Raw genomic sequence first — 24051 nt, forward strand, 5'->3', positions numbered from 1 at the left:
GGTGTCTGTTCATGCTGGAAATGCTCTTCTCTCTTTTGACAGTCATGTTATTTCACACTTATCAAATAATATGTCCATAACTGTGTCACCCAAATGCAACTGCAGCTGTTCTGATATGAGGCTCAAGATAGTAAATTAAAATTCTTAATGAGATAGTTTAGGTAAATGACACTTGATGCTTGTTTTGCTTCCTCCAGTTCTGTGGTTGAAACACTGAACAGAAAGAAGGGATTTGGGAGATGATTTGAGATTTTCGGAAGTTTTCCTTGATTGTGGTGCCTCCATGACATGGGGAAGATCAAGTAGAGAGAGGGGAAAAAAATACAACGGGGGCAAACATGGAGTAAAGATGATGTCCATAAAGCAAGTTAGGAAGCAGGAAAAAAAACCATCTTCAATAATCAAGTAGATGAAACGGTTGCAATGAACTACAGCAAGAAACAAAAGTGATTCAGATGTTTAATGCAGAGCAAAAATATGTTTCTTTTTGATATAATAAAAAATAAAATAAATGAGTAAAGAAAGAAGCCATAAACATCTTATAAAATTATCATCATCATCATCAACAACAAAAAACCCAACTCCAAACCCACTTTTAAAATGAGAGGCTTCTCTAGAGAGAGCAGTGGAAATGAAGGAACTTGTGAGACTGAAAAACAAAAGGCAAATGACAGATAAACCCTCATGAGGGTCAGAGTTCATTACAGCTTCTGCAGTTGCAGAAGGGAAAGATTCACAGAAGGGTTTGATCAATTAAGAGGATCAAAGTGGGATTCACTGTCAGTGAGACTAGAAGCATAGAAATAAGGAGAGAAAGGGGAATAAACAGATAGGAAAAGGATGAAAACACTGTAAAAAGACACAGTTAAGAGGGGAGAAAGGAGCTGCTCTCTGTCCAACAAAAATGTGCTGTAAGTAATGTTAAGACTCATGAGTTATTACTGAAGGAAAAGTGACCTACGTATTATGAATCAGATACTTGAAGCTATTTAAGTCCTTCAGTGGAGAACAAACACTAATGCATATCACACTGACACTTCAATGTCTTTCATGAATGGCAGCACTCAAGTCCAGAAAAGTGGTCTGCAGCAATTGTCTTCTACTCTTGAGGAAACCTTAAGGAACAACTTTGCTGTAAACTGTAACATACAAAAGTCTAATATCAGTAAAAGATATGTCTATGAATCTATGGAAACTTGTTACTTTTTGATACAAGTTTTTCTGCAATTTCTTTGATAGATTACTTTGCCAATGTGTTTTGCTATTAAAGACAAAGTCTGGTGACAAGGAATGAAGCTTAAATGAGACTTAATGAAATTTTTTTAAGTGATTTTGTGGAGGGACGCCTATGCTTCCACAATTAGAGCTGCCCCATAACCACCACCACCTGTAAGAAAAAGGGAGACAATCGTCAGAGAGCTGATAGCTACCAGACAATATAAATGACAATTTTAGTCTTGTGTTAAAAGGAAAATTGAACAAGCAAAGTGAGTGGCACTTTCTTAATTAGATTTTAAAGATATTTATGACAGTGCCACTCTAGTCAGGATTTGCATTTCAATATCTTTCTGACCATTCTTGTCAGTTCTTTCATGACACTAATGCATGAATAAAATGCTGCTTTGTGTTCCAAAACTGATTCACTATTTGCATTTTATTGCACATTCTAATGGCTATCTTATTTATCTGTATTTGTAGACAAGCTCTTTTTTGAATTTCTGCTGATTTAAAAGAAGAGATTACACTAAATAAATTCCCTGAGTCCACAATTCCCAGTCAACTTCAAAAAACTCCTATAGTGTTCTTCCCATCACTTAGCACAATAACACTATTTTCAGACTGCAAAAAAGGTAGCAAGGCATCTCCACTTTTAAATTCATGTTACTAAAATAGGATTTATTGCTCATCACTTTGCTACTACTTAGCATTCAATCTGACAATCTGGTCACCTCACCTAATTTTGGATCACTGCAGCCAACGTGCAGGTCTTTATGTAAACTATGGGTCTTTATGTTACCAGCCTATACTTATCTGCTTCTTAACTTTGTTAGAGGTGTTTAGGATGAGAAGAGTTATGCTTGTTTCTCTTTTGATGAGAGCAACTCTCAGGTTAGCTCATCTGTAGGCATCTACACTGTAGACATGGACATGTTGTCATCACCATCCTCAGAGTTTGCAAAAAACCAAAGTGTTATGACTCTTGAGGGAACCAAAAAGCCTCACTGCCCAGCCCTTGGGTGGACCCTCATAAGTGCAACCTGCCCATGGACCATGATTCCTATTTCAGCTCAGCCCAAGGTCACCAGTCCCTGCCTGAGTGGTGCAGCAGTGGCCAGTTCCCAGCCCTGTCTCTGGGTGTCTCCAGACTACAGCCTTCCTTCCAACTCTGTCTGTGCTCTCATTTCTTCCTGCTCCTGACTGCACTCCCTGGGTGTACCTTGAATTTGACTCACTACTTTTCCAGGACTTGGGCTACTGTGGAGTCTTACCAGCACCCAGCTCTGCTCGTTCTTCTCAGGTGCTGGAAGACATTACTCTGTCAGTAGTCACTGTCAGTGCAGGGTCACTCACAGTTCTGTTCGACTCACCTTCAGGATGAAGTGTCACCCCACTTAGAAAGCTGAACTTGTCTCTCCAGTATTCTTTAGTATACCCTCAATTTTGTTTTTATTATCAAATATCTATCTACAAGATGCTGCTGCTTATGAAAGTCCCACAGTGCTCATCCATAGGATGTTAAAAATTTCCTCCTCTTAAGGACATACATGTAAAACCCCACATATTTCACTGACATGGGCAGAAAAGAGAGGTTTCCCTTCCTCGTTCATATATGTTACTTCTGCATACTTTTTTAAAATGAGTCTTACTTATCCTTAATGATCATTCAATGACCTTTGAAATACAGTCACTAACTACAGTTCATCTGCATCAACACTGCTTATGAGATGCTGTATCTTGCTCATATAAATGTACAGTTTCTTCTGTTCCAGTTATAGAACAAAATCTCATTTCAGGTATTTCAAGTGAATTTTGTTTTTGTCATCAATTCATCCCTTTGCCACTGCACAATTGCTCTCCACAATGTATTTTCTAAGAGCTCTCTTGATGTATGGTGTCTTCTATTGTAACTTTTGTGCTACTATCATTCATTTCCTTTATTGCAGAAGACAAAGACATTTTATTGGCATGCTACTTTCACTTGGTGTTTTATCTACTAACTTTTTCAAATACAAATCCTTCACAAACTTTTTCTGGAGTTTAAATAAGGATTTTGGTACAGATGACTATCTCACAGTTCATTTGGTTTGTCCCATCCCTCAATTACCTGTTGCATTGTCTATTCTAAATTCCATTTCTACACCTTTTGCAAAATTGTGGTGCACTGAAGTGAATGTTAAAATCCCTGTGAATTTACTGATGATTTAATCTTGTTTGCCTTCAGTTCGACAAAGTATTCCTACATTATCTTTAAATAATAACCACATGCTTAAATTTAGCAAACTACAATGTATTCTATGACTGAAACTTCTGTGTGCTTAACTAATTGTTTAAGCAAGGATCTGCATATGCTGCTCAACTTCCATCAAATTTCCTACTTCAAACTATTTGACAAAAAATAATGAGTAAATTATTTTTTGGCCATCTGTGCTACTGCTTAATAAAACAGTTAATGAGAACTGTTTTAGTTTTTTGCAACACTGATATATATTAATGGATATACTGAGGAATTTATTTAATGTTTTCTCAAGGCCTATAGGAAGTGCTCATCCATACATGTATATGCATACATGACATACTAAATATATCCAGGTAAATCCAGGTGGTTTTGAGCTATGTGATATGTGGACCTAGGTGCAGCATTTGAACAAAGCCCTTCTCAGCTCTTAGGCCTCTTGGAGAGATTCATGGGCATAGGATAGTCCTACACAATGCCCACTGTGCTCAGCTGAGATGTTATCAGCTATAGAGTGAGTTCATCTCAAGCTAGAAGAATGCAGCAATGGACCTCGGTAACTCCAGCCTCCGTCCTTCATTCCCTGTGCTATATTTTCTTACAGATTTTTGTGTACATAAAGACAAAAGTGCTAGAACTTCAGGCAGCACTTGATATCTCTCCTAAAAATGACTTAAAACTTCTATCCAATAATTTTCATGGGTCACAAAGGGTGAGGGGTTTTGATGACACATGAGTAGCAAAAGGAATACTGGTAGGGTTTTTTTGCCTCTAGTTTCTGGAGCACAGTAGCTAGACCAATACTGTGAATGAGGTGGTAGAATCCATGTTAGTTGCCTTTGGCTTGATCTTTTATTTTTTACTAACTATATAATGCAATGTAGTAATTCTAACAAGCCTCAAAGTACCTTTGAAGACTGTACTTATCTCATAAACTTAATCCAACACCTATTATTGCTTCTTGTGGCACTATGAGGTCCATGATGTATAAGAGAGACAATTACAAAGACAAGTTAAAGAAAGCTTTATCCTTGAGCATGAAATTCTACATATTTTTACTGGTCTAAGAGTATGTTTCCATACATTATAGTTTTCTTTAAGGGCTCTGACCCCTTATTTTAAGAAGTGATATAAATAAAGAGAATATAGAACTGTTTGCAGTCTGAAGTCATTCAGTTACACATTGTACTTTCTCAGAACAACTGAAAGTGCTTTTGGCACTACATGACAGTTATAAATTTTATATATGCCCTTGCTCCTCACTGCAGTTAAGAGTGATGACATGATATTGTGAAATAGAAACATCTGCATACTGGTAGTTGTTTCTGGACTGTTGAATCTCACATTAAATTTTTAATTCACATTTCTACAAACTCATCTTCTATCTCTCAATTTTAGCTGGTTTCTTTATCAAAATACTCCTTATAAAATATGTGACAATAGTAATGGCAACACAAAGGACTAGAAAATGTTTTTTGATTTTATTTACTACCATGGCCCCTTCTAAGCATTTTTATGTTATTCTTCACAAGGCAAATAACCTTACATGTATTCCTTATTCATTGCAATGGAAAAGAAAATTGATTACACAAATGATTTTCAGCTGTAAACCAGGTTTTGTTTAGCATTCAGCAATGGTTTGCAGTAATCCTTCCTTCATATTATAGTGCTTCATATATAGTCCTTCATATTATATTATGACCGCATGCTGACAGTCATTCACCTCAATTTCATCTTGTTATTAATTAAAACACACTTTCTCTCACATTTCCAAAGTCTCTAACTAGCTGTCATTTACCCTTAACATGTCCAAGATTAGTCTTTCTTAAACTCTTTACTGATACCCAGAGGGAATTCCTAACTGAGGTCTTGGCACTTAGACTCTGTAGCCATACAAAGGAACCTGAACAGGATTAGAGAATAGGAAATCTTCCAACCAAAGTGCATTCAAGTGATAGTCAGGCCAGGCAGATGGATCTGCTAAACAATTTACCTGTCTTCCAGATCTTCACCCTCACTTTGAAAGCTTTGCCTGTCCTGTTGAATCTTGGATCACTACTCCCATATCAAACATAAAAAGACCAAAATGTTAAACATAAAAAAGTTTATCTGCTTCCACAACTAGCTCTGCAAGAGCAGGTCAGAATTTACAGGAGAAGTAAGATACCCATATACAGACATATTACACAGCTTACAGATGTCCAAGAATGCAGATAAAGCCTTCCTAAAGCTTCTCCTCTACATCCCTGAGACATAATGTGTCCTCGCGTAGCTTTTGCAAGTATGTAGCAACTGCAATGCAAAAATCTAACAATGCAGGGTGGCAAAAAATATCAGAGGTCAATTTGGTCCACAAAGCAAACAAATTGCCTGAAATTAGTTAGAAAAGACAAAGTATAAATATCATAGGAACTGTTGTGTGTCCAGGGAGAGACTGTGTTTACAGGCTCAGCCAAGCTCTAAGGTTCACGTGTTAATGGGGTAGAAACCTGTTTCTGACTCCTCCATGTCATGGCAATATATATCAGGCTTGACATGCAGACATTGTCCTTGTAATCATTTGACAACATCTTAGTTTGAAAAATACCCACTAATAGAATTATACTTCAAAACATTCAAATAATTTATACTTATGTCTCTTGATTAAGAGATAAAAATCTGTAACATTTTCACATTTAAGCTGTGTTAAAGAGAGTAGTGTTGCTTTTTTCATGTTTTCTATCTTCCAAATACAAACACTTCCCATGGATTAAATGCTTTGAAAGATGTCTACTCAAAAATATTTTCTGAAGCACAAGTGGCACATTTACTTTTCTCCACCTGCTAGTTATATTAGCATTAGCAACAAAATATTTCTCAGAACTTAGTTCAAGTTTATTGTTTTGGTTTGTCTCAGTTTGGCTAATTCTTTTCAAAAATCAGTATGTCATCACCATTTAAAAGCACTGATAGATATTAAACACTACCTATCTGGAGACCTTAAATATTTTGGTAATATAAAAGAGGGGAAAATGAGGCCTTTGATAATTATCAGTAGATACGGGCTTTGCATAATCTATTTAGTATCATGTTCCCAAATCCAGTTAAAGCATTTATCATCACCTTTGTCTTGATTATTACAGCCTCTCTGTAAATACCACCATGGTCTTCTAAGCCAGCTTGCTGTTGCCACAGCACAGTCCTTGGACCTACCCAGGATTCTTGAAATCACCAGAACTTCTAAATAACCCAACAGTTCCTCTAGAGCAGAGCTGAATGAACTGAAGCATATGAGAAAACAACCTGTATTCTTGTACAATTTTTTGTAATTCCCAGTTGCTTTTCTACCTACAGACTGATTGTTTCCATTGACTGTGAAACTGAACTGAGACATTTGTGTTCAGTACTTACTCTTGTGCTAAGATAAGCTTATTAATGCATTTTGCAAGATTTTCAGGATAAATCTGAAAACTGTCAAAATATGATATCCAAGAGATTATAGCTGTAAAAAAATCTGGTAATTTTTTGCCACTTTTGAAAAATCCAAATATTATAATCCAAATATTTCAAGTATCATAATTCATTTTCCATAATGGATTTAATTTTATTATAATCCCTATTTCAAGTCACATAACGTATTTTCTGCCACTAAAGAATGCATCAGATTACTAATCTTTTCCTTATTCAAAACATAAAATTAGAGAATGAAAATCAAAACAATGTCTGGAGTTCTAAAGTTTTCCATCAAAGTTTAAAAGTGACAACTGCAAACAGGACTCCAAAAATTCTTTTTTTACATGTTTTCAGTATTTGTTTTGAAAAAGCTCAGCTATATATAAAACCTCAGTTTCAGCATGACATAATAGCTACATTTTTTTCTCTCCCTTATGTTTTTGATTCAACCTTTGGTCTTCTTATTCTGATCAGCTCTATGAGGATAAAAGCTCCCACATAATAGTCAGGTTTTTTAGCAAATTTTCAGCTTTAAGGCAAAACTTCCCTCTCACAGCATAATTCAAATTGTCTTCACTTCTGTGAAACATGTATTTCCCCTCATACTTGCACATAAGCTCATGCCTTCACAGCATAGATACAAATAAGCCTCACTGATGAAACTGATTTCCCCTGGAAAAAAATGATAAGTTTTATTTAATCTCTGGCTTTCTTGTAAGTTTCTTTTTGAAAACTAACCTGAATGTTCAAGAGTTCTAGTTGTTTCTGAATAATATAGACATGTGGTCTTAGAGCCTCTGGCTACAGCTGAAAATTTTTTTTAGTATCAATTATATTGTTTTTCAGACTCAAAAAATCATTGTCAACTACAAGAAATCCACTATTCAGTATTACAGAGCTATCAGTATTATCCTGAATGCGTGGAAGTCATAATCTTAAACTTTTATGTAATATTCATGAATCAAAATTATGTTTGAGTATTAGGCTTTGAGAAATCAGACAATAAAACTATGATATCATATAAAGCACCTGATGCATATATATATATATATATATATAATTGGTTTAGCTTCTAATTTAGACATGCTGCATAAAAAAGAGAGTGATATCCTACAGCACAGAAAATTACATTTTTATATCAATGCCTTAAAACCCACAGCCTACCTACCGTAGACAGGAATTGAATCTTTCTGTAAAACACAATCACGTCTGACACAGAAAGGTACCAGCTGATCAAAAGAAACAGCAATGTAGTTGCAACAGATTCCCATTTGCTTGACTGGGATAATTTGAGAGATGAAGAAATAGAAAAAAGTGCATGAAAGTGCCTCCATGACCAGCTGTGGGATAAAGCAGACTTAGACCCTGATGGAACTAAAGGATTTGTGGTTCAAAGACACTGTGGTCATGAAGAACTAATGAGTCCTAATTTTATTGTTTCCCAGAGCATCCTAGAATTAGAGAGAAGCACATTCAAAAGGAATTCCAGAGTTTTGAGACACCATTTTCAGAGAATAAGTAATTCTTCACTCAGGTAGATTTATTTACTCACACTTTCTTGTCTAATATTTCAATCTTACACTTTCATAATGCTAAAGTAAAAATCTTCATGAAACCATTTATATTTTGTTATTACCTCTCTCTAACTTTGTGCTTATGTATCATGGTACTGTATTAGCAGCTTCACCAAGTGATTAATTAACAATGCTGGCTTTTGGAAGATAATAAAGTATTGGAGCTTGGCATTGGGTAGGGATGGGAGGGGAACCTTGTTTAAAAAAAAAACAACAAAAAAAAGCCCAACCAAAAAACAAAACAAAACAAAAAAACACCCAAAACAAACAAAACCACCCATGTAAATCAACTAAAGCCTTCCAAAATTTCAATTCTGTAAAGAGCTAGAGAATTCAAACTGGAATTATCAACAACACATTGTAATCAAGTAATCAAGACATTGATTTTGACTCCAATCTATAAAGCTTTGTGGCTAAGTAGTTTTGTTGTCAAGGATATGAACTAATGCTTAGGTAACTATAAGCTTTTAGGACTGAGATTCACTCGCTATTTGTCACCAAACAGGATGATACAGAAAGATAAGACAGACAGAAAAACTGCCTGTAAAAATCCTATAGCATTGAAGAGAGCCCACATAATATAATTAAGTTAATCTTGAAGATTCTATGGAGTCTTGAAGACACTACTCTTCTCACTGAGCAGGGTATCTTGCTTCTATGATATAATACCATATAAAAATTAATGTTCAACAGACAGGTAACAGGTTGTACGTGAAAAATTAGCACACACCTGGTAATGACAAAATTATCTTAAGGGTGATTAATATATCTTAATACTAAAAGGGTTACATTTTCTTTATTGCATTAGTGCTAATTCTAAGTGCTAAATTATCATGATCTTTATTGAGGTTTTATAGTCTTGTTGACTTTTAATGTCATAAGTGAACCATGATTTCTAACTTCCCCCTTGTACTGTGAATGCTAGAAACCTATTTTGCTTTAAAATGTTAAACTTGAAGAGTAATTGAGTCTCAGAAATGTTCGCCTTAGTGTCCAACTAAGTGTCCATGATACCATAAAAATCTCCCGAATATGAGTGAACTGTATCTGAAGAATTATTTCTGATAATATTTGGGGGCAAAACTTTGAACAAATATGAAAAATGTCACAATGTGCAGGAATCTATTCCATACTATTTCACCTAATTTGCTTTTCTACTAGAAGAGCTACAATAAAAAAACTACAAGTGAAATGTAGTCTCCTTCAGTTTCAAAAAGCTTTCATATAAATCCACTACAAAATCTCTGAACTAAGAATGACACAAAAGTAACAAATTATTGAAATATGTTTGATGTTTCACTGTGGGTTTCTTCCCTCCCACCTTTACTTTAAGAAACTACAGATGCCTTAAGAAAAGATACTTGAAAAATTCAATGTGTTACATATCCTCTGATATTTTGAGACCTCATAAAATGATCTGAAAGCAACAGAAAGACCACTCTTTGTACTGAGATGTGAGCTCTTCTCAGGCTGAGAACAGTTTCACTGATTATTGAGCAATTCTACTTGTGCTTTCTGTACAAAGTACTGATCAGAACTTAAATTTAGAAGGAAATACATGGTACAGAGTGCACATTGTCCACAGATGCACACTGGCCTACACCATAGTATTGTCCAAATGCACCTAGCCTGCAACCATTCAGTGTTTTCTTCTGTTTATTTCTTCTGCCTTTCATGGCAGGGTCTTTTCATGCCATGCCGAGAAATCACCTCACTATTGACAGTCAAGTATCCAGAGAATTTCTCTAATAAGCAGATAGTTTGCTTTATTTTCTAGAAGTAATTATATGATGTTAGAGACTGTGGCACACAGAATACTCTATGTGGTTTGTGCATGCATTAACTACTTCCCTTGAAGAACATTGCCTAAGACAACATATGCCGTTTGAATAAGATTTTAAAATTAGGATGAATCAGCGCTATGTTCTGAATATAACATGCAAAATGCTGCAGGCTCAAATCCAACATTGAACTAAAGATATTTTTGGAAGTGTAATGCTCCAGATATTGTTAAAGACTCACATTTAATGTTACTTGGAATGCTGAAATTAATTTTTGAAAGTTGCAGTGCATTTTTACCTAGTCTTTTACGTGGTTGTTGTTTTGACTACTGCTAAATTTGTAAATAAATTAAAGTATATCAGACAGTTGCTCTAACTGATACCTTTTTCTATTTAAGTCTTAGTTGTGGAGCTTACAGAAAAAATGATTTAAAGTCTTTCTTTTGTACACGTCACAAGTGCATGACAAAATATCTGACAGCAAATCATCACAGCTGAAGTTTAAATAGCACTGAATTATCTGCTTTAAATGCCTTTGTCATTATATGATCACTGAAACTTGTCAACATCTCCGTGTTCACTAAAAACATGACTAATTTAGGTCAAGATATTTTGAATTCAATTGACCAGTATGTTATGGTTTCTATTTTTATATGAAGAAAAACCACTCTGAGATGATCACTGTAAGTCTGTGTGTATAATGCCACTGTCAAGGGACATTTACCATGGTCTTTCACTGGGGGAACAGCCCTCTAAGACAAAAATGTTCCTACATAAATTTTACTACAACTAAAGAAAAAGTCTATTCTTTCTAGCTAGAAATCTGGAATTTTTGTGACAATAGGAATGTTTTACTCCTTTAAATGTTTATTCTATCTGGTTTATCCTTTGTCATCTGTTATTTGCTGAGAAAAGACACAAGTTTGGTGTGATAATATTTGATAAAAAAAAAAAAAAAAAGATGTTTCTTTGTAAGGAAACAAAATGTTTCCTTGACAGCAATGAAAGTCACATAGTAGTATCTCCCCTTTGAGGATGTTGTGCAAAAGAAATTTCTGGATACCTTCCTTTGTGGTGTTAAGCAATGAAAGCAACTGCAACTGTTGGCATTCTCAGGATCAATGTGAGTCTTTACTAATCTGTAACAACATCTTTTAAGTCCTTTATTCCCCATGGAGAAGGCAAATAAACCAAAAATGGAAAAAACTCATCAGGGAAGCAAACAAAAAGTTAGGCAAGGGTATGGGTTCTGCCAATGGGTCTCCTGTGTATGACAAGAACATCCCATATCTTACAAATGAAGCTGCTGTAACATTTGTTCACCCTATGGTAAAAAACACACTGAAAAATTTCCTCTTTTATTACTAAGAAAGTAATAAAAAAAAGAAGCTTACGAGGCTTTAGAGAATAAATGATTTCAAATTTCTTGTTTATATTCAGAAAGTAGAAGAAATATTAAGAGATATCTTTAAAATACCAAGTACTTAGGAAAAACTCTAATACTTTCTAATTCAGAGCAAACAAAATTGTTAATTTACTTTGTGGATGTCTGGATAATTGTATTTCTTAGTTGCACTAAGAGGACCAAACAAGGAAGGACAGGCATTTACAAACAAATGTTTTGGCACCACATAACACTCAAAAATCTCCCTTATATACACATTAATGCACTTCTGTTTGCTAGAGATGACCACTAGATTTGCCTGCCCCCACACTGAGAACTTGACTGTGGGAAAAACATTTCAAACTGGTTCTAGAGCTTCATAGAAGCTTTCCAGTTTCTGTTACTTGTCTAAACTCCAAGTTCTGTGTTTTTCCTCTGAGTACAATACTATGCTCACAAGCCAGAGTTTTAAGCGTATGAACTCATTTTACAGTTTTTAACTATTAACACTGAATGTGATATTACAAAAAATTAAGCTAAGAATGGCACCATAAATAATGCAAGCCCCCTTAATTTATAAGGTAACCCTTTAAGGCATGCATAAAACTGTGCTTTTGAGAAGTAAGGAAAAGTGGAAGGTATTCCTCATATTTAATTGTTTCAGAAACAGGTCTCATTTTAACTCAATTTCACAAGAAAGGTTGCAAACCAAAAGTTGTTGCAAAATGACCCATCAAAGACTTTTCATGCTTTATCCTCTCTTTATTATGACTCCAATGTCTCTAGTCAAAGTAAAACTGGAGTAATCTCTTATAAAACCCAAAATACTATTCTGTAAATTTATCCTATAAATTCAGTTTGAAAACTGAAAACCAAAATATTTCTTTCTCATTTACATTTTTTTTGTTTTCAAACTTCAATTTTTACAGCTGAAAATGTAGAAAAAGGATAAATTCATGACTAAGAAGGGTCTATAACCCCTAGCCATAGAGCAAAATATTTCTCATTAAATACTGTTGGATGCTGGAGAACATTGCAACAGCCAGGAATCAGAATAACTGATTTTGTGATATTACAGAAAGCATCCCGCATTGGTGAATTTGATTGAAATAATTTCAATAATTGAGGTAGTTCACAACATTCAAGAAAGTCAATATAAGCACTAATTGAAATGTACCTTGTTTGTTAAGTGAAGCAAAGTGGGAAATTTCTATATAAAGCTTTTCAGTGAATTTCTGCTGTCTTTAAAAGTCATTATATTTGCATGATAAGCCAGTTTGGCACTGCAGTCCAGTCTGCTTCAATTGAACTTGCCCTAGAAAATCTCCTTTTCTTTTGTTTACTGAATGACATATTCCACTGAATAACTAAATCCATTTTGAAATAGAAAAGGTGAAGTGCTGCTAGTAAAGTCACTTTAGCATTTATCAGAAACATTAATATATTTTTATCAGTAGTAAAACAATACTGTGAAGATCATTATTTCTTTATAATGCAGACTATATTGTATTATATTTCTCAATGTTTATTACACAGCACGATAATATATTTCCTCCTTATCAAATCAAAATTTTGCACACAATCAGTTCAGCCTGAAAGATGCATTTTCATTCAACTATAGATTTGTTCTGTATCTGATTAATCCTCCCCTTATAATTAAGTTGTCATAGCAAAGCATTTTTATTAGTACTGATTCATATGCCAGTAATATTCTGGAGACACTGCTCTTGGTAGATTTTTAGTACTCAGTTACTCTAAATTATAAAGTTAGCAAATAAAAAAGTACTGGTCAACTTGCTCCAGCAGAAGAACATGTGATCAGACTTAAAACAGGCCAAAGTATCATCTGACATACATCCCAGAAAGCAACACAAAATTTTGGGTGGCTCATCTCAAGTAAAGGCAGATCCTACATTTGTTTTATTTTCAACATAAATGCTTAATGATTAAAAAAAATTACTCAGAGCTTTAAAAACCTAGGTAATTACACCCAACTAGGAAGAAAGAAAATGCAGGGTTTTTTCTCTAAAGGTGTTGCTTTTATCTATTGGTACTTCTGTGGTATACCAGGCAGCTGTGCAGAAGTATTGATAATGGGAAATCACTACTTTACATGTCTTCTTCTCTGTATTTTTAACAGATAAATTAAATTTCAAATATTTATAAATTTTCAAAATAACAGGAAATCATCCTTCAAAGACTAGGACTATATATCTTGGCTGTTTCCAAGGCAATTATAGCAAGTTGGACTCAATGATCCTTGTGGGTCCCTTCCAACTCAGCTTATTCTGTAACTGTGATTCTGTGAAGTATCAGCATGCTCAAGTCTGTGAGAGCAAAAGAAAATTGCCTGATATTTAATTCATTTTTTTAAATTCAGAATGTGAAGGATTATGTGCATTATTTTCTAGGAAGAGGTAAAATGTGAGTCAAAGTGACATGAAGAAAAAATGGTGTTAGCTTATTTCTGTGGCTGAGAAAGATAAAGAAAAGAGAAAAAAACCTAAGAGATTACTTTCCTCATGGCTCTAGAAAGCACAAGATTTAAATTCTGAAGACTTGTCTGAGAAGATCATTGCATTGCATAGCCATCTTCTAAAGGCTCCTTCAAAGGACTGATGAAGGGGAAAGTACATTGTGAATGCAATAACTGACCTAACTAATATAAGTTAATGAAGATGTGTATTGATTTGGTTATGAGGAACTCTTAGCCTCTAAATACATAAATGCAAAATGGTAATTGTTCACTCTGAAGTTTCTGACCTTCCCTGAATGATGTGAGAAATGTGCCTGCATAAGTCAGACTAGAAGCAAGAAAAAGATGTGCAGCTACCAAAAATTTAACGTATGCTACATTTCTTTCATATATATGAAACAAATATACATATATGATGTGTAATATTATATACAAATATTTATATCATATATAAGATATATAGCGTATATAATATATATAATATATATTTGTCATAGGGTGACTTTACCTTTAAGATAGCTTTGGGAACTAAGGAAGTTGAAGCTACTGGTGGCTGTTGGGAGTCTTTTCTCCTGACCAATTATCGGTCATTTCTAAGAATTGACAGCAGTTTTGACCATTGAAAAAGTGAGATCAACTTGTGAACACCACCTTAAGATGTAAAGCCAGGGCTCTCTTGATCCTTTTTGGTTTCCAGCTTCTGAAGAGTTAACAGGCTCTGTCTCGGCCTTCTCCCCCCTCCAGGCCGGACAAGGCCGCAGAGGGCGGGGGGAGAGAAACGGAGCCGGCCGGCCTGGCTTGGTTTGTAGTTTCTGCTGCTGGACTGAAACCTGACACCATGAACATCTGCAGCTTTCCAAGACTTTAACTCTTTTACTGACTGGATAAAACTTACAGATTACTCCTTTTTCCCAGAGAGACAGAGAGAGAGATAATCAGCACGAAAAAAGACATCATAAAACCAACAAAGACAGTGAAGAAAAGAGTTAAGTTTTAGATGGGGGGAGAATAAGGAGATGTTTTATAAGCTGAAATATTTTCCTGTTAAAGCTATGGAGATAGACAATAGTGTTCTGAAAAAGCTCCTTTAAATTCATGACAGAGTATATGGGGAGGAATGGAGTGTTCAAAGTGTGGATTTTGAGCAAAAGGTGGAGTAATTGTGATACAGTGAGGTGCTGGAATAGAGAGGGGAGAAGTAATAGTTGAAGATTTGGGGCTGTTGTAGAGGCAAAGACAAAACTTCTGTTTCCAGGGAAGCTCACAGAGACAGATGAAGAGAATTTTTGCCTTTGAATAACTCATCCTTAAAAATAACATCCCTAGACTCATTGACCCATACACACCTCAGAGTGATGTGAAATGGGAGGAGTGAACTGATGACAGGATTTCCTGGCAGCTGGCGTCAGAAAAATAGAAAGCTGTAACAGAAATCGCTTTCTTGTGAGAAACTCCATAGATTAGCAGAAGAAGACTTCTGTTTCTCTACAAAGGCTGATGAAAAGACTCTAGCAGGAATTGGAACTGTTTTAAACACCAAAGTTCCAAAGTTTTTCGTCTCTATGTTGTCATGTGAACAAGGGAATGGTTGGGTAGTGGAGGATAAAGAGGTTTTCTGGAGGTTTATTCTGGTGTTCTTATCCTTACTTATTTTTTAATAAACTTTCTTTATTTCTTTTAAGTTTTAAGCCTGTTTTGCTCTTGTTCTAATCCATATCTCACAGCAAGTAATAAGTAAGTTTTCCAATAATTTTTCAGTTACTGCTTTAAAACCACGACCAGAAATATGTATTTCTCTCTTTATTTATTTCTATATATATTTATCTATATTTATATATATATTATGAGTCAAACGGTAAACAAAAAAAAAGGGAGTCTGGACTGAAGCACTGTGGAAATCTAATAATGGCAAAAATGGAGAATTATGTCATTCATAAAAAGCATGAAAATGGACTCTCTGATACTATATTCATTTATTGGAAAATTATGACTTTGATTCAGTGATTCTTCTGTTTTACTATCTGAATAATAAAAATGGTCAGACTGACATCATACTTGTGCTGTCATTCAGAAAACCATCCTATTACCTGTGCATTTTTATGACAATGAGAGTCAGCCTTGACTATGTCATTCTGTTGCACAGACTCTCTCTCATGAAGGTTTAAAATAAATGCATTTTCAGATACCATAGATCTCAGTATTGCATTCATATTTAACATTAATACATAATAACAAAATAATGTCAAACAGTGAAATGGTGAATGTAACAGCAAAGACAAAAGGGAAAGAGAAGGAAAAAGGCTAGATATTTTTAACAACTTTTTGTCACTACAGCCCAAGGCTTCCTCCTGATTCTTTTCAAGCTGCAATAAAAATTATATTAAATATTTAAAATGTGAACAGGCAAGTTTACTTACTGTTTCCTGGATGCCAGCGCACTGCATTTAAATATGCATTGCAGTAATGGAAAAGAAATTCATGCTTTGATCGAGTAACTTTTCCTTGAAGTAAAGGTAGCAGATCATGTCCATCAATAATCCTGAGTAAGAAAGCATTTCAAAATCAGAAAAATAACTCAAACCTTACTTCCCTAAGAAGATATTATAACTCTGCTCATCTGCTGCTTAAAAAACCCAAATCTGAATGGTCACCTCCAAGTGGTCAATTTGGAGAAAAACCTTCAGGTGCTCCTCCTTTTGATTTTTACATTACCTAAGGAAACAATTTTACATTTTTCTATTATGAATAGTTCCCTCATTTTATATTTTTTTTCACTTCTGAGAAAGTGAACAGACATAAGAGAATAAATTGCTACAACATAGTCCAACAGATATACCTGTTCAAGTTTTTGGGAGTGGTCTGGCCAAAGTAACCCTGAAACTAGAGAAAATATTTTGCTCTGTGCTAGCATCCCCAAAAGTAGTGGTAATATCTCTGTCCAACATATTATGTATGCCAGAATTTAAGATAGAAGTGGTAATTTCAAATTTGAAAAGGAGCTGTTTAAATATGCATTCATCAACTACAAACACACACATACACATAAATATACATAAATTCTCTAAATGCTGTTGGACAATTTGATCATGCTTTGAAGGAATCAGTCAATTTCCATAAAAATTGAGTTACAAAATAAGCAAGACTTTTAACTGTTTCCCTAAATTAAACCTTTGAATTGCTGACATCAGCTGGCAAGGGAGAAATCACAGTCTGCATTTTTGACCTGGTATGAATTACAAATTTTTATAGGAGATTACTTTTTGCTGATATACAGATCAGCAAGTAATGCTTTCTCAAGCATTTTGAGCAACATCCCATAAAATTTTGAAACTAATAAAAAGTTTTAAATGGTCTATGTTGATTTTCTTTACTTTCACATATATGATCATTTCATTACTATTACATAAAATATTTTTCACATTAGTGTAACTACTACAAGACAGGTACTAAGTTTACTTTTTTAAGTCACATGTGATGATTGAATTATTGTCAGCAACTTTATGCAACAAAGCCATTCAGGGTAACACTTTTCTCAAAGGATGGGCATGAAAACTTCCTGGAATTCTGAAAACTGTCTTGTCTGATAACTGTCATTGGGGTGAATCCCTGTCTGTGGGGGGTCTGTTGAAACAGTCTTTCCCATTTTCAGTTTTTCATGTTTTCTTGCACAAGTAACAGGCTCTTGTCTTGCTAGCTTGCTCATTAACAGATGCATGTCTACTGAACACTTTCTGCTCTAAAGCCTGTTCATGGGGAAAAAGGCATCTCCAGAAAAATGTCTCCAGTGCTCTAGCATTGCTACAGCTGCTGGATTCAGAGGATATATGAGACTTTTCTTTCCAATTACTAATTTCTCTTCTTTAATTAGGAGCATCTCTTCTGTTTCTTTTTAACCTGCTCCCTCACAGTGACAAAATATTAATTATATTAATTTTTCTTATTTTCCAGGAAGAATTCAGTGGAGCTATAAGAACCCAGCTGCTGGAACAAAAAATACTTTAAGCTGGTCCATGACCTAAGATGAAGCAGTACTTATGGCATCAGTCTAACACAGAAGAATCACAGTGGAACAACCTACAAGTGGAAGTTACACAAGTATATTTGAATTTCTATAAAGGAGATCAAGGAAAACATCAGTACTTAGTATTCACTCAAGCAATATGAAAACAAAATGCATAAGATCTGCCACGTAAAGAACAATCAGAACTTCTGAGGTTCAACTGAATTATTGCTTGTAGAGCATCTCTCAGGACCACCCTGACTAATTTTTAATGTCTTAGACTTGTCCTGCCCTGCCACTTCCTTCAAACACTCAATGAATAATCATTAGCAGAGTGACTCTGCTCACCACTGGGCTTCCCCATGTGGATTCTTGATGCTTTGTGTTCAAAAGCGGTTTCTGAGTCACACATGTGTTCAAAGCATATGCGTATCAACAGGCTTCTCCACTTACTGGATTTGGACAGCAACAGCATTTAGGCAGAGGCACCTTGCCAGTGAGACTGTGTATCTCTCAAATAAGATAAAGCCTGGGGATGTAGCAGTGTCAGGAAAGCATCTTATTAATTGTGGAAGTACAGTGGCTTTTCTTATCAGACTGCAAAACTCTGTATGGGATTATTTTCACTAACGAGGTACAGAGAAAAAAACAAAACCAAACAAAACTGTGAGAAGAGCCTAGATGGCATTTTATGTGTTTTATGATATTAAGCAGATCAAGGCTAAGTTCATTAAGTTTAAACTAATTTACATGTAAAGTTTCTTTTTCCACCAAATTCATTAATGCAGAAAATAATCTTGTCTTGGTACATTCATTTTTGCTTTTAGCAAGTAATTTCAAGTTTGGTTTGGCAGTGCATTGCTCTGATGGTATTCTGTTATGTTTTTGGTGCTTGGTGCTTGTTCTGTCTGTGAGTTAAGCTGTATTTACATACAACTACATACAATTATTTCTGTAAAATATTATCAGTACGTCAATATGAAAAGAGACAAAATAATATTGCAAGTATAAAACTTAGTTTCTTATTTACATTTTCACCTCTATCTTCATAGATATCACCAGAATGTATAAAACACTTATGACACTTTCCCTAAAACAGAGATGAATACAGAGCATACCTGTCAGAGGGTAACTGTGCATTTGCAAGTTTAACTATGGTAGGAAATATATCCATGTTACTCGTTGGTTCATCAATATGGGCACCAGCCTGCACCACTCCAGGCCAGCGGAGAAGACCTGGCACACGAATACCTCCTTCCCAGTTTGTTGATTTTCCACCTGAAAAAAATAGTTTTGTTTGCTATGAAATCAATTTCTTCTTAGATAATGTCATGCCGTAAGATTCAATTTCCAAATATTAAAGATTCTGTCTAGCTAGAATATTTCCATTAGATGTATTTTTCCTATTCTTAATTTTCTGGATTTTCTACCATCTGTAGTACTTTCTCACTATAAATTTACTCATAAGTTTTAGACAGAGCTTATAAAATGCATTAAATTACACAAAAAAAGAGGTTGTAGGAGATTAAAAAAGCACTTCACTGGAATCTTCACATGGGAATTGGCCCAGATAGTGTGCCCTATAGATATGTGAACCTATAACCAAAACACAAGAATAAAATAAAAAAAAAAGAGTTATACCTAGGTGTAGGAGCTATGAACCCAGAGAAGGTACATGATATTTTATTAAAAATGGTGCTTAATGACTTTACATAGAAGAAAGTACTTTTTAAGAACATTTAAGTATGTTACTGAATTCTCGAATTTAATGCATTAGAAAGAAATTCACTTCAGTGATGTTAACTTTCAGGATGCTGTGAAGAACTTATGTTCTAAACAACACAGTTGCATCAAATGCACTATCAACTGATTGCATTCAACAGTGACTTGCAGTCATTTGCTGTTTCTACAAGATCCATCACTGCCCAGTCCTTGCAACATCTTTTGCAGAAGAGTAATGGGTTTAGTCTATGACAGCATGTTCACCATTACTGAATAAATAATTGACATGACTCTGTATGAAAAGGCACCACAAATGTTATTACCAATGTGCTGCACAGTCGTGACTATGTAGAGCACTTCAGGGTGACCTTTGAAATTAATATATCACTTGAAAAAGAAGCCTCTGTTAAACAGATAGGTTTTGGATATGGTTAAACATGGTCAGGGCCATTTGGAAATAAATTGAGATTATTTTATACAATTAAAATGTCTGGAAAAACAGAAGTATATGGGTTGGACTTTTGTCACTGAATGAATCACATAGCAATTCATGGTTCAGTCAAAACTACCACAGGAGTTTTTTTTTCCTGTATCTCCTTTTTTCAGGTTAAAAAAAAAAAAATACAACAAAGTATTTCAACAGTTCTGTTTCCTCAGCATCTTAAACACCCAATATACCTTATAGATGTCAATATCTTTGGTATTGAGGTATGGACCCCAGGCCTTGTCGTACATGCTGTCTATTTTACTGACTTCTCAATTATCTTTTCTATTTCAGCAACAGGGGTTCAGAATCCACCTGGCTTTCTACAGGATTTTCACTGTTTGTAAAGGCAAGCAGTAACTTCAAGATAGACAACTCTTTTTTGTATAAATTAATCTTTTTCTTTTCTTGTGACCATTAGCTCGTTATATCAGAGTTTTGCTTATTTTTTTTCATGGGCTTTATGAATCACAATTCATAATATTGAATAGGCAGGGACACATCTAGTCTGACATCAGGAAAGTTAGATTTTCTAATATTCAGCCTTATGTCAAGCAACAATATTTGCTTGAAGATTTTTTTGCAAACAGTGTCAAGATCAGATCTCAACAGGATTATCTATCTTCTAGAACATTCTTAAAAGTTTACAGTCATCACTGAGTTAAATGAAATTCCATTCTCATCATGAAGTGTTTGACTACTATTCTAAAATTTAAGAAGAGATGCATGTCCTATTTTTGTTTACATTCTAGTAAAATAATATTTTCAAAACACAGTTGTAAAGAAAATGTAGATTTAAGTTCATAAATGTTGTTTGCTGAGATGTAGAACACCTGTCACCAGAAGGAAGTGTTCACCCAAAAGCTGATCAGTTGTTAATGTTGTTGGGTCAAGATCAGTGTAGATGTCAATAAGCTGTGTCCATCTGTAGAAAAGTTAACTCTACCCCTGTACAACAGCCATTAGGTTTTTCAACGTTTGGTGGGAATTAGGTGTTAAACAGCAGGAAAGATTAATAACCTGACTAAGCTATGGTGCATAGAAAATCCTGCTGAGTAGGAGTTGTTAAATCCAAATAAAAATTCAAGCATAAGGCCATAAAATTACAGATATCCTCAAATTAACATACTTTTAGTGAACAGCTAAGGGAACAGCTCCCAGCCAGGGAGGTGATTTAGCTCATGAGCCAGATCCTAATCCTTTGAACACAGGACAACAGCTTTATGGATGAACAGTATCAGCAGACAGACAACACTAAGAGTTGATCTGTACCTTAGGTAGCTTTAGGTATCATTTTCTTTTTGCTTCTGTATACCTGTCTGAACCAAATAAGAGTGCTAGACTGGATGTTTAAATAAAGTCCTGTTATACTGCTGTCTCCTGTGTAATCTGAAGACAGAGAAATTTCAAAGTGGTAAATCTGATTCTCACACATGTTGCAACTCTTAAAACCTAGATACTGGGTTACTTTCACAGCTCTTAGATTCACAGTACAATTTTCTTGAATCAGCAGAAAAGGACAGAAAAATTACACATTTCCCAAGCACAAAGGAATACTCCACAAACTCTGATGCCCTGCTGTAAGGTAGAAAAAGCAAAATGGATTCCACAGCAGGGCTTTCTCCTCACTTACGTCTATGAAGAAGTGACTGCTGTTTTCCTTTTAAAAGGCTAATTGGAGCACTTTTTTTTTTTTTACATCTCTGGAGATAGGGAATAGCAGGGAATCAGGGCAGGAATTGCAGGTCATTGCAGAAGACTGTCTTCTCTTATCTCTGCTTACATGGTACTCATTTTTATTAGAATTGGGTTTAGTGACTACAGGTGCTTAATGACATTACACAATTACAAATCCTTGGACATTAATCATCTTTAAAACTCTAGCTGTTAAACTTTGTTCAAAATATCTGCATTCTTTTTTCCCTAAAGAAAAAAAAATCAAGTTTTACTACTGATGCTTGAAATATGTAGCAAACATTTAAAAGGCTAATACAATAAAAAAATCCACAAAATGTCATTATTTTGAAACAAAATCTCTTGATATTTAAGGACCTGGCCCATTAGTTTTGTATTTTGCTCAGACTTGACAACATAGAAACAGAGAAAAGACTGCAACACTGTGCAAATACTAGGCAACCTACCTTTGTTTTATTTTTGTTCTCTTATATTCTTCTAAACATGTTTTTACAACAGCACAAAACACACCAGGCTGTATTTTCCTCCTTAGCTATCTATGCTTTCTGAGTAGTTGCACCTTTCAGTGTTATATGGAACAATAGCCAACATTCACCTTTCCTGAAAAATCTGCAGGAGCAGCCAAAATACAGACATAACTCTCTGCAGTCATCCACAACATGATGTCGAATTTCCATTTTAACCTCATTTCAAATCTTAGCTAAAAGAATATATCCTTTTTTTTCCCCCCTCTGGTTTAAATTGACTGCTATTACATAACTCTGGCAATAGAGCTTTTACAAAGAAAAATATATAAGGGGGAACTCTGCAGTAAATCACTATTAACATTATGAATGATGAAAACTAATTTAAATAACTTTCTTAAATCACCTGGACTGTAACCATACTAGCCTTCATACATTCTTCTTAAAAACAAAGCTTCCAAACCTCATTTATTCTCTTAAATGATAGAGATATACAAAGACATTAATTATTCTACCCATCTATACTGGACTTTATGCCACAAATATTAATAATCAAGACTAGTTACTATTGCTTACGTTATAAAATGGTTGAACAACAACTTATTTTTAATGACAAGTTTACTCTTTATTTTACTGATTTTTAACTTGTTTCATGTACTGTTTTTCTTAATTTTTTATCTGAGGTACACTTGTACAGGTGAATGGAATAGACATGGCTCATTTGGATGTTTCTCATCTAACATTTCTTCCAGTCAAATTAAATGATCACTGAGGAGACTTTTTTTTGTTTCAGTCAAAATTAGAAGATGGGTTGATTATTTAAAAATCTGGATCACTTCAGAGAGAATACAGTAATGTAATACAGCACATTTGAAAAAAAAGATCCACTACTGCTTTCTTTAAAGTCAAAAATAAACTCCAACAAATATCACTAGATATGCCATAACCATGATTCCTGGGGTCAAAGCAACGGTCAGCTTGATTTCTCTGTGGCTTACAGGAAGAAAAAGATTTACTAACAGCTTCAAAAGCCTGAACTAACTTATCACTGCAGTATACAAACTTGTTTTACGTAATAAATATAAAAAAAACTAAATTGGGTATTCATTTCTTGTTTTGGCCTCAAAGATCTGGAGTAGATTTAAAAAAACAACAGGGTCTAAGTCCTTAGGAAACATTAATTATTACTTTTTATGGATATTAACAAATAACTATGACAATACCTATTACAAAGGTACAAAGCACTCAAAATGAATGTTGTTCACAAAGTTTGGCTTTATCAGTGTTTGGCTCCACTTCCATTAGCAGCAGAACACAGGACCACTCTGGCAGGATGACAGTAGCCAAGTGCCTGCACTGTGCTAAGTGCTTCATAAGTACAATGAAAGATTGTTTCTAATGCAGGTCTGAGGTACAGGCAACAAGTACATATTCGAAAGATAGTAAGATGTAAGGAGATTGAACAGAAAGTCCTGTATGTGACAAAGTGAGACACAAGTGACAGTGAGGGAGGACTTGTACTGTCTGCGTATGTACCAGTGAAATAATATAGTGAGAAAAAGTGTAGAGAAAAGTTTTTATTGCC

The 24051-nt window shown here is 34.7% G+C and overlaps 1 protein-coding gene across 2 annotated transcripts in view; it reads right to left on the minus strand.

The window, feature by feature from the left end:
- STS (steroid sulfatase) overlaps positions 1-24051 on the minus strand; it is a 93343-nt gene that overhangs the window by 8887 nt on the left and 60405 nt on the right. For both annotated transcript variants that reach the window (XM_088051409.1, XM_005516841.3), the window contains exons 8-9: positions 19220-19379; positions 16519-16640 (exon numbers count right to left, since the gene is read on the minus strand). In XM_088051409.1, coding sequence (XP_087907535.1) covers positions 16519-16640; positions 19220-19379 — 282 coding nt within the window. The remainder of the gene's footprint in view (positions 1-16518; positions 16641-19219; positions 19380-24051) is intronic.

This window comes from Pseudopodoces humilis, chromosome 2 (assembly GCF_049639895.1).
Source record: "Pseudopodoces humilis isolate 2021_Gansu_Grassland_sample_001 chromosome 2, ASM4963989v1, whole genome shotgun sequence".
Classification (NCBI taxonomy): domain Eukaryota; kingdom Metazoa; phylum Chordata; class Aves; order Passeriformes; family Paridae; genus Pseudopodoces; species Pseudopodoces humilis.